General features: G+C 39.5%; 1 protein-coding gene across 33 annotated transcripts in view; it reads left to right on the forward strand.

The window, feature by feature from the left end:
• LOC132127880 (protocadherin alpha-C2-like) overlaps positions 1-12,209 on the forward strand; it is a 149,848-nt gene that overhangs the window by 132,654 nt on the left and 4,985 nt on the right. For 14 of the 33 annotated variants that reach the window (XM_059540118.1, XM_059540113.1, XM_059540112.1 and 11 more), the window contains exons 2-3: positions 11,163-11,221; positions 12,088-12,141. In XM_059540118.1, the coding sequence (XP_059396101.1) occupies positions 11,163-11,221; positions 12,088-12,141 (113 nt within the window). Of the gene's footprint in view, positions 1-1,386; positions 3,633-4,113; positions 6,901-6,944; positions 9,689-11,162; positions 11,222-12,087; positions 12,142-12,209 lie in introns of those variants that run through there. The other 19 variants (XM_059540130.1, XM_059540127.1, XM_059540126.1 and 16 more) reach the window with 6 other exon arrangements.

Here is a 12,209-nt window from a genome sequence, read left to right on the forward strand (position 1 = left end):
GTCTCCTCGCTAGTGGGAAATGTCATGTGTAGCCTTTAAGTTGCTAAATTGTATGGGCTAACTGATAAAATTGCCAAGGCAGTGCTGACAACACCTTTTTGTGCAAACTGCGTGACAGTTATTACAGTTAACTATGCTAAGTGATATGGAACTGTAATACACAAAAGAGAGCAGCCTGGAACGTTCGCCGTGCGTTTACTTGAAAATAATTGCACGCCTCAGAACGTTCGTCAGCCAATCAGATTAAACGGCCCCGTAGTGTGTGTGTGTGTGTATATATATATATATATATATATATATATATATATATATATATATAAAAACTAAAATAAATAAATAAATAATGCTGGACTAAATGGCTACAGGGCAAAAGTATAAATAGGCTACTACATGCCGATTGGCCCCGTTTTAAGTTAAACTTACTTAAAACTTAAGTTTTTAAATATGCATTTTTATTATTATATAAAAAACAGACTTATTATATGCTTTTGTGTTATTGTTATTAATAATAATAATTCCTATTCTGGATATTCGTGATAATATAATTCCTTTTTTCTTTTCTTTTTTTTTTCTATTTATGCGGTTGGGTCAAATGAGAACACAGAAAAATAATATTCGCGATGGTCGCCCATGTATGGCTATCTGCTATATTTATTTATTTATTTTCTGTAAACACAAAAATGTAACAAATGTCCATTAGTTACTTTTTTTCAATTAGGTTATTAAAACAACCAGATAAATTAAACTTGCCCATTCTTTATGCTCACAAAAATGTTCAAACCTTGTTAGGCTACTTTAAAGACATTTTGCTTACAAAAATATTTGCCCGTGTAATAATCTATAAGCATGGGTTTGAAATATTTCGGAACAAATAATTCTCCACTAGATGCCGTAACAATCACAACAGAGTGCTGGTTATACCTTTAAGAAACAGCAAAGCATCGATTGGATGAGAGAGCCTTGATCTTAGAACCAATCCTGCTTCAGACGTACAAAGGGATCTACTCCCTCCCCCAGCCAGAGGAGGAGTACTACAATGATGAGAGCTGTAGAGCGAGAGGAAACATGAACGCTTTATGAGGCTGATCACCACAACGAGAATGGGCTGGGTAGTTCATTTTAAAATGAAGAATATCATTCTGTTTTCTCTGGATATGCATTGACGATTTGTTGATGGGAATGTCAAGTGCAACAGAGAAATGAGACACAGGAAGATCGGAGGGTGGAAATGGGCAGCGCTTTTGCTGTTCGCTTTCTCTCTATTGTGGAATACAACTGGAGCTCAGATTCGCTACACAATTCCTGAAGAGTTAAAGGAAGGATCTATCGTTGGGAATATCGCAAAGGATCTTGGTTTTGACATCTCAGATATCGCCGAGCGTAAGCTACGAATAGCATCTGACTCGAATAGACAGTATTTTAGTGTAGATTCAGAGAAGGGTGATCTGGTAGTTAATGGCAGTATAGACAGAGAGACGCTCTGTGGACAAAGCGCCAGTTGTCTAATGCCAGTGCAGATCGTTATTGAGAATCCGTTACAGTTACATAGCATAGAGATAGAAATACAAGACATTAATGATAATGCACCAAATTTCCATAATAAAGATGCCACATTAAAAATACCTGAACTTATTGCTCCAGGGACACGATTTACCCTTGAAAGTGCTGAGGACCTTGATGTTGGTAGCAATAGCTTAAAGACTTACTCACTTAGCAGTAATACCTTTTTCCGCCTTAATGTAAAAACTCTAAAAGATGGCAGAGTTGTACCTGAACTTGTGACTGAAAAAAATTTAGACAGGGAGAAACACTCTATACATACGCTTATTTTAACAGCCCTGGATGGCGGTAATCCAGTCAAGTCTGGCACGTCTGTATTGCAAATAATTGTTCAAGACATTAACGACAACGAACCAAAATTTGAAGTTTCTGCTTACAAAGCATCTGTTCTGGAAAGCGCCGTTTCTGGTTTAAGTGTGATCAAAGTAAAAGCGTCCGATTTAGATGAAGGTCCAAACGGTGAAATACAATATTTATTTAGTGCGCATACGCCTGAACTTGTAAGAAATATTTTTAGTGTGAACGCTGGAACCGGTGAAATCACAGTTATTGGAAAACTAGATTACGAGACGAAACAAACGTATACGTTTGATGTGTGTGCTAAAGACAAAGGGAATCCAGAGCTCGAGGGACAGTCATCGGTTCAAATAGATATCATAGATGAGAATGACAATCCTCCAAAGATTATACTGACATCTTTACCTAACCCTGTGCCTGAAAATGCAACGGTGGGAACTGTAGTTGCTCTGATTACCGTCAAAGACTTGGACTCCGGTAATAATGGCAAAGTCGAGCTAACTGTCTCTCCGGATGTTCCCTTTAAATTAAAACCGTTTCATAATCATTATTCACTAATAACTGACTCATTATTAGACCGCGAAGTTCATTCTGAATATAATGTAGCAATAATGGCCATGGACTCCGGTGTTCCACCCTTAAAAACTATGAAGACGGTACATGTTGAAGTACGTGACGTAAATGACAACCCTCCACTATTCTCACAGTCATCTTATAATGTTTACATAAACGAAAATAATCCAGCAGGGGTATCACTGTTTTCAGTAAAAGCTTCTGATACTGACCAGGCTAAAAACGCTCTACTTACTTATTTAATTCTGGACTCAAACTATAATCACGTGCCAGCATCATCTTATTTTTATATTAATTCTGAAAATGGTTCTATTTACTGCATGAGCTCCTTTGATTATGAAAACGTAAAACTATTCAGTATTGTAGTGCAGGCTAAAGATCATGGCTCTCCATCTCTGAGCAGCAACGCCACAGTTCATGTGTTTATTTCGGACCAGAACGATAATGCACCTGCTGTCATTTACCCGTCCACATCCATGGGGTCTGTCTCTCATCAGAGGATGCCCCGTTCTGCTAAAGCAGGACATCTCGTTACTAAGGTAACAGCAGTGGACGTGGACTCGGGTCATAACGCCTGGCTGTTCTACAGGCTCGCGGAGGCCACAGACGCGTCTCTGTTCAGTGTCAATTTACATACGGGAGAGGTGAGGACTAAACGCGCTGTTTCAGAGCACGACGACTCCTCTCAGAGACTGCTGATAGAAATAAAAGATAATGGAGAACCGATCCAGTCCACCACAGTCACAGTGGATATACTGATAGAGGACAGCTTTCATGAGCCAATCTCAGACTATAGAGAGGAAACGATCGAGCCCAACAAGAAAACTGGCAAAATTACTTTATATCTTATCATCTCAGTGGCTTCCGTGTCCTTGTTGTGTCTTTTGACATTTTTCATCTTACTGGTGAAATGTGCACGAGGCAGTAGAAGCTGCTGTATCAGGAGGACAAACTCTGAATACAAGAACCCCAACAGAAACCTGCAGATCCAGCTCAACACTGACGGGCCCATTAAGTATGTGGAGGTTCTGGGAGGAGACATGATGTCTCAGAGTCAGTCCTTTGGCTCCTATCTCTCTCCAATGTCAGAATTCAGTGATCTCACCCTCGTTAAACCCAGCAGCACCACAAACTTTACAGACACACTAAACGTGCTTGATGCGTCATTTCCAGACAGTGCCTGGACGTTTGAGAGCCAACAGGTGAGACAAACTCAGATTTAAACTTTAATATTTATATATACACTGTATACCAGGGGTAGGCAACGTCGGTCCTGGAGTGCCGATGTCCTGCAGAGTTTAGCTCCAATCCAAGCCTTGAAGAACTTAGTTAGCTTGTTCAGGTGTGTTTGATTAGGTTTAGAGCTAAAATTCTGCAGGACAGCGGTACTCGACGATGCCTATCCCTGCTATATATTATTTAAACGTATAACGGTAATAAGAGTGACGGTATTTCCAGTACCTTGGACAGCACCACACGTGCGCTTTCGTCTTACTAAAGTAACGTTCTTCAAATAGAAAGGTGAGAGCTATGTTAGTGTGTGTATATATATATATATATATATATATATATATATATATATATATATATATATATATATATATACAAAGCATCACGTTATATACCAAATGATTCAGAATTATTTAATTAATATTAAAATAAATTAAACAACAATATTATGCAAAAAGCACAAATAAAATATGACCCATGATATATCATACTCTTCTATTGCAAGGTTATTTGGTGTGAGTTTGACAGCAGGTGCTGATACTGCGCCTTTAAGAGGCAGTTATTTTGCTACTGGTTCTTGCGATTATTCTCTGCACCAATCACATGCAGAATTGTACAAAGAGATCTACTCCCTCCCCCACTGAAATTACTACGTTCAGTGCAAGCGGAGAAGAGGGATGCTATCTCTCCGATAAAATGGATTCTAACATATTTTTGAGACAAAATGGACAAGCGAAATTGTGTTCGCGGTGGGATTCCTAGTTTCTATTAGAACGGTGATAGTCTGGATATAAAATCAAAATGAAAAAGAGGGTGGCATTCAGATGGTGGAGGCATTATTTGCTCTTCTTTTTTCTCTTTCTTCTTTTGTGGAATACGACAGAAGGACAGACTCGCTACTCAATTCCCGAGGAATTAAATGTTGGCGCTGTTGTTGGAAATATTGCAAAAGATTTAGGTCTGAAAATATCTGAGCTGTATGACCGTAAGTTGCGAATAGCTTCTGAATCAGGTAAGCAGTATTTCAGCGTGGATTTACGAAGAGGAGAGATTGTGGTTAATGAGAGAATCGACAGAGAGATCCTTTGTGGAGAAAACGGACATTGTCTGTTGCCTCTGCAAATCGTTATTGAGGATCCTTTACAACTTTACAGAGTGGAAGTCGACATACAGGATATTAATGACAATTTTCCGCATTTTCAGTCGATGGACCATGTTTTAAAAATAGCAGAAGCCACTGTCCCTGGCATGCGCTTTCCTTTAGAGAGCGCAGTAGACCCAGATGTAGGCAGTAACGCATTGAAATCGTACACTTTGAGTAAAGACGAATGTTTCAGTTTAAAAATAAAAGATCTTGGAGATGGGCGAAAGGTACCTGAATTAGTACTGGAGAAACCTCTAGATCGCGAAAAGAAACCGATGCATCAGCTAATGTTAATTGCCTTAGACGGAGGGAACCCGGTTAGATCGGGAACGTCCCAAATTAATGTCACTGTGCTGGATAACAATGACAACAACCCCGTATTTGATAAAAATGTTTACAAAGCGGCTATTTCTGAAAACACAGAAAAGGGCACGACGATTCTTAAAGTTGAAGCAAAAGACTTGGACGAAGGTCCTAATGGAGAGATAAAATATTCCTTAGGAGAGCATACTTCTGATGCTTTGCGCTCGTTATTTCACATCGATGAGGATACCGGGGAAATTATACTAAACGGAGAGTTGGACTATGAAACCACTCCCTTGTACAATATTGAGATAAGAGCTAGAGACAGAGGTGTCCCCGAAATGGAGGGCCATTGCACAGTTAAAATTGAAGTATCGGATATTAACGACAATCCACCTCAGATACTGCTTACGTCTAAACCGAGCCCTGTGCGCGAGGACGCGCCTAGCGGTACAGTTGTAGCGTTAATAAGCGCACGGGACATCGACTCTGGTGACAATGGAAAAGTCAGTCTGCAGACACAGTCTGACCTTCCATTTATTTTAAAACCGTCTTTTTCAAACGAATATTCGTTGGTAACAAACGGTGTTTTAGACCGCGAAACGTTCCCTGAGTATAACGTGGAAATCACTGCATTTGACTCAGGCTCGCCCCCTTTAAGTAGCAAAACAATAATTCCAGTTAAAATTATTGATGTTAATGACAATGCACCAAAGTTCTCTGAAAATGTGTATTATGTGTACGTAAAAGAAAATAACCCTCCAGGCTCCATTATCTGTTCGGTATCTGCCCAAGACGTTGATGTCGGCGTAAATGGTAAAATATCATACTCTATTGAGAACCCTAAAAATTGGGATACTCCAATATCCTCATATATGTACATAAACTCTGACAATGGAAGCATATTTAGCATGCATTCGTTTGACTTCGAAAAAATAAAAGTGTTTGAGGTCATCGTTCAGGCTAAAGATCATGGTTCTCCATCTTTAAGCAGTAACGCGACCGTTCATGTGTTTATTTCGGACCAGAACGATAATGCGCCTGCTGTCATTTACCCGTCCACATCCATGGGGTCTGTCTCTCATCAGAGGATGCCCCGTTCTGCTAAAGCAGGACATCTCGTTACTAAGGTAACAGCAGTGGACGCGGACTCGGGTCATAACGCCTGGCTGTTCTACAGGCTCGCGGAGGCCACGGACGCGTCTCTGTTCAGTGTCAATTTACATACGGGAGAGGTGAGGACTAAACGCGCTGTTTCAGAGCACGACGACTCCTCTCAGAGACTGCTGATAGAAATAAAAGATAATGGAGAACCGATCCAGTCCACCACAGTCACAGTCGATATACTGATAGAGGACAGCTTTCATGAGCCCATCTCAGACTATAGAGAGAAAACGATCGAGCCCAACAAGAAAACTGGCAAAATTACTTTATATCTTATCATTTCAGTGGCTTCAGTGTCCTTGTTGTGTCTTTTGACATTTTTCATCTTACTGGTGAAATGTGCACGAGGCAGTAGAAGCTGCTGTATCAGGAGGACAAACTCTGAATACAAGAACCCCAACAGAAACCTGCAGATCCAGCTCAACACTGACGGGCCCATTAAGTATGTGGAGGTTCTGGGAGGAGACATGATGTCTCAGAGTCAGTCCTTTGGCTCCTATCTCTCTCCAATGTCAGAATTCAGTGATCTCACCCTCGTTAAACCCAGCAGCACCACAAACTTTACAGACACATTAAACGTGCTTGATGCGTCATTTCCAGACAGCGCGTGGACGTTTGAGAGCCAACAGGTGAGACAAACTCAGATTTAAACAAGTTACATTTATACATTTTACATTATTTATGAGTAACTTAGAGAGTGACCCTACTATCAGCACCTTGGACAGCTCCGTGCGCGCTTTGGTCCAAGCAAAGTAACTTTCCTCCAATAGAAACGCATGTTTTTATCTCCACCCCTTTAACTCTTCTCATAGAGCCGCACAGGCTTGTTGCTCTTAAGAGCTGTATTGTGAGTTTAGAAACTTAGAACAAATGGTGGAGATCATGGATATAAAACAAAACGTTTTTCTCATATACTAAACAACGTCTCGTCGGGTGTAGGATATGCATGAATTAAAACCCCGAAGGATTCTCTAGCTACTAGTGAAAATGGAGCTTAATGAGCTTTTTCAGAGACATTTGGACTGGGCTGCAGTTTGGATTGTTCTTAACTGTTTGTATTTTGCGACGCACTCTTCGGAACTTTTATATTCTACGGCTGAGGATTCTAAACCAGGAACAATTGTTGGCCACTTGAATAAAGATTTAGGAATGGACGTTCATATGATGCTTAAAAGAGAGATGCGAGTCATATCGGAATCTAATGCTAATTATTTGGATGTAGACCTGACATCTGGAGCTTTGGTGGTCAAGCAAACAGTGGACAGAGAGAGTATGTGTGGAGGAAGTTTACACTGTCACACTCGGATTCAGATTTCTCTTCAAACTCCTTTGGAAATGCACAGCGTTACGGTAGAAATTGTGGATGTTAACGACAACGCGCCACACTTCCAAAGTCGAAACACTTCTTTGGAAATTTCAGAAGCGGCTGCGCCAGGCACGATATTGCGCTTAGAAAGTGCGCACGACCCTGACGTGGGTGTGAATTCACTGCGCGCTTATTTTCTTAGTCAAAACGATTGTTTTATGTTAAAAGTAGACACTAAAAGCGACGGAAGCAAAATCCCAATTTTAGTCTTAAACAAGCCCCTAGACAGAGAAAAGACGAGCGAATTTAGATTGATCTTAACTGCAGTGGATGGCGGCAGTCCAGAAAAGTCCGACAACAGTGCCATTTTTATAAATATTTTAGATGTCAATGACAACGCGCCACATTTTCATAATCCTACAAAAAGAATCACTCTTTTAGAAAATTCACCTCATAGAACGTTAGTTGCTACTCTTAATGCCTCTGATGACGATCATGGTCAAAATGGTGAAATAACTTATATGTTTGATAAATACACCCCTGGAAATGTGTTAAAACTTTTTAGCGTGGATTCTATGACTGGTGAAATTAGAGTTACAGGATTAGTCGATCACGAGCTCGCTAATATATATGACGTCACTGTTCTTGCTAGAGACAAAGGAATACCTCCCATGGAGGGCTCGTGCAACATCAAAATCGAGATTATTGATGTGAATGACAACACTCCTGCTATCAGCATTAATGTGGTTTCTCCAGTAATCTCTGAAAATGTGAGTTCAGGGACTGTCATTGCCCTAATCAAAGTCAAAGATGAAGACACAGGGGAAAATGGCGATGTGAGTGTGCACATTCCTTATGGGTTGCCTTTCAAAATGAGTTTGCCATATAAAGGGCTTTTCACTTTAATGACCGATGGCCTGCTGGACAGAGAGGCTGTGGCTGAATACACTATTACTGTGACTGCCACAGACTCTGGTTCCCCACCCTGTTCCTCCCAGGAATCTTTTGTGTTACGTCTTTCAGATGTTAATGATAACCCCCCAGTCTTTTCACAGCCTTCCTACTCTGTGGACATAGCTGAAAACAATGCCCCAAATGCTCTCCTTCTGTCCGTGTCAGCCTCAGACCCAGATTTGGGTGAGAATTCCACCGTTTATTTCTCAATTTTAGAGAGCGAAGCTCTTGGAAGGTCTGTGTCCTCATATGTATATATAAACCCAGATAGTGGGCAGATATATGCCATGAGAAAGTTTGATTATGAGCAATTGAATGCTTTTCAATTCATAGTGCAGGTTCTTGATAGAGGAACTCCAGCTCAAAGCTCCAACACTACGGTGCATGTATTTATTATAGATCAAAATGATCATCCTCCTGTCCTTATATACCCTGCACCCCCATCTGATGGGACACTGCAGTTTTTGGTACCTAGCACAGCTGGCATCGGACACCTACTCAATCGCATCACATTCGTGGATGGCGATAGTGGCCACAATGCTTGGTTATTTTACAGTCTCTCGGGGCATGATGCTGAAATGTTTCACATAGGTGCACATACTGGAGAGCTGTGTACAGCCCGTAGACTTACAGAAGAAGACAGCAAGTCTGTTTTTAGCTTCATTGTGATTGTAAAAGATAACGGCAGGCCTTCTCTTTCCACTAGCATGGTAGTTAACATCACCCTGGCTGAGAAAGCTTCAGATGTCTCTTCTGAACGTATTAGCTCTATCTCAACAAGTCCAAAAGTGTCTAACCTCACTCTGTACCTTATAATCATATTATCCTTCGTTATTACAGTTTCATTCCTGGTTATCATTTTTATAGTGGTGCGCTGGCTAAGTCACCATGGTTATGTTATGTGCCTCATGCAAAAACTCGGTTTCAAGCACACACCTCGTGAGCACCAACACAATGACCTCCACCTGCAGCTAAATACTGATGGTCCTATTAGATACATGGAGGTCGTGGGGGCCTCTCGGAATTTCAACAAACACAAATACACGCATGGTTTCTCCACTATCTCCAGCAGGAGCGACTTTGTGTTTGTTAAGGCCCCACAGAGCACTCTAGGCATGCGACTGTCAAAAAGACTCTTCACTCACTCACTCATGAAGGTGAGATTTTCATAAAATATTACCTTACATACCTTTTAAAAGTTTGGTGTCAGTAAGATTTATTTAATGTTTGGTGAGACAGAAGTCTTCTATGCCCACCAAGTCTTATTTTATTTGTATTTGTTTTATCTTAAACACATTCAAATGGCAATACAGTGAAATATTATTATAATTTTAAGTAACTGTTTTGTATTTTACATATTTTACAATGTAATTTATTCATGTGATAGCAGCCATTACTCCAGTCTTCAGTGTCATATGATCCTTTTTTGTGGGAACCGTGATACATTCTTTTCTTTCTTCAGGATCATATGCTGAATAAAAGGTTCAAATGAACAACATATATGTGAAATAGAAATATTTTGTACAATTATAAGTGTCTTTACTGTCACTTTTGACCAATTAATGCATCTCTGCTGAACAGAAGTATTAATTTATTTTAAAAATTCTTACTGACGCCAAACTTTTAATGGGTAGTGTAAGCAGTTACTGTCCGTGAGTAAAAAATGTTTGCATCTGTAAGTGAAACAAATGATACATGATTCATATATTTGTTGTATGAATTTTATTGTCACCATTTCTCAAAATCATTTTTAGTTATATGGAAATCATGCCGTGTATGTCATTAATGGCTCTAGTTACTATGACTCACTTTTTGGACTAAGCACTCTATAATGCCAAGTGTATTAAGAAACAGGCCACAATCTGAGCTTTCTCTAGACTCAATGACTCAGCAGAGAATTTAACTGTATAAATCTGAAAAGAATTATGACTGAAAATATTGTGTTCCAATGCTCAAGTCAGGTGAGGCAGATTGTTATGGTCAATATGATTTACAAAGCAGAAGCAGTTGGATGCAGTTGTGTGCATACAGTTCCGAATAGCAGACAGTCTCTGTGGAATCTATAATAGAGTTTGTAGGACCAAAGTGGGATATTGCACATGCTTTGAATGCTATCTTGCAACACAATGACTCAACTCAGTGTAGGGAGATGCAATAGAATTGTATGGGAAACTAAGGAAAATATGACAAAGTGATGAAAAAATCCAAAGCGGGTTGATATTTTAGCCATAATCCCCCTACAAGTGAGCTCATATTTTGTTTGATACAGACCTGTGTATACTCCTCATGTACATGCACTCATGCGTGACAGCAACATAATCGAAGTTTCAATTATTCACACACACTCTCCCATAACCCCTTTTCTACTTTATGTTCTTCTTTGTTGCTGTTTCTAACTACTGCCCTCAACTTATTTTTTTTTTCTGTATCAGCAAATGTGAAGTTTCAGAGGAAAAGCAGAGGAAGTGCACCAAAATGTACTTTGCTGTCAATAATTCAAATTTGTGTTTCAGATCTGCAACCTTCTATGACAGGATGGAAGGACCTGTGATCCAGGATGGACCAATACTGGATATGAATCTCTATGACAAACAAATTATTGACAAATCTCTTTTTTTTCTTATTTTCAAGCAAAATCCACCTAATGCTGACTGGCGATTTCCTCCAAACCAGAGGCCTGGACCCAGCGGGTGAGTGTTGGATTCAGTTTATGTGTCTAGCAAAACCTATAAATACATTTGAGATCATCCACATGGTAATACGTACACTGTTTTGTAATAATTTTCATTTAATCTCTATTATTGGAATGAGATAATAAAAGAACAAAGTCTGGGATTACCTGTCAACAGTTGAGTGCCTACATTTCTGGTGGCCACTATATTAATTTAGTCAGCAGGAGTTGAGTAATACCAAATACCTTCTAAAATGAACAAATAATAATAATATACTTTAAAAAACTAAAGTATTAATAATTTTTTCAGCAATCAGTAATCTCAGATTGTTTTCAAAATCTGAGATTACCTGAAAATATTTGAGTGACTAAATGTTTGATGGTCACTGTCTTCTGCATTTAGTCAGCAAAAAGAGTTAAGAAAACAATATTTATATATAAAATCTATATTAGAGTCTTACATAATTGACAAATTTTCCTTCCATATAGACATATAGGGTGTTTTCATATGTATATTTAGCCTTTTATATTAGCATTTTATAAATATTAAAAATGCCAAAGACAATTTACTATAATCGTGCAAAAATAAACACTGTAAAGAAATTCTGCAAAAGAAATAAAGTCCTGCAAAAGGAAAATCCTACAAATCAAATCATGTGAAGAATATCCTGCAAAAGAAATCACATGGGGGGAAAAACCTGCAAATACACCAAATATATTATGACAGCAATCAGTGTGAACCAACTTCCTGTGAGACACAACGTCTTAAGAATATGTAAGGTTTAAAGGTGAAGGAAACCCAAAGACGTTCTCACCCATCCATGTGCTCTGGTCAGACGCAGGGTGATTAAGTGACAGCTGCATGCTCCTGTGCTTATGTTTCAGCCAACACAGGTTCCACACCCTGCAGCAGAGATGGACTCCATACGAGAAGTCCAGGTAGAGTGAAGGCGAAGAGAAGGCTAGTGTGTGGTAGCGTTTGACTTCACCTGGTGTAGCCTTCTAGT

The sequence above is a fragment of the Carassius carassius genome, chromosome 45 (assembly GCF_963082965.1).
Source record: "Carassius carassius chromosome 45, fCarCar2.1, whole genome shotgun sequence".
In the NCBI taxonomy this organism is placed as follows: domain Eukaryota; kingdom Metazoa; phylum Chordata; class Actinopteri; order Cypriniformes; family Cyprinidae; genus Carassius; species Carassius carassius.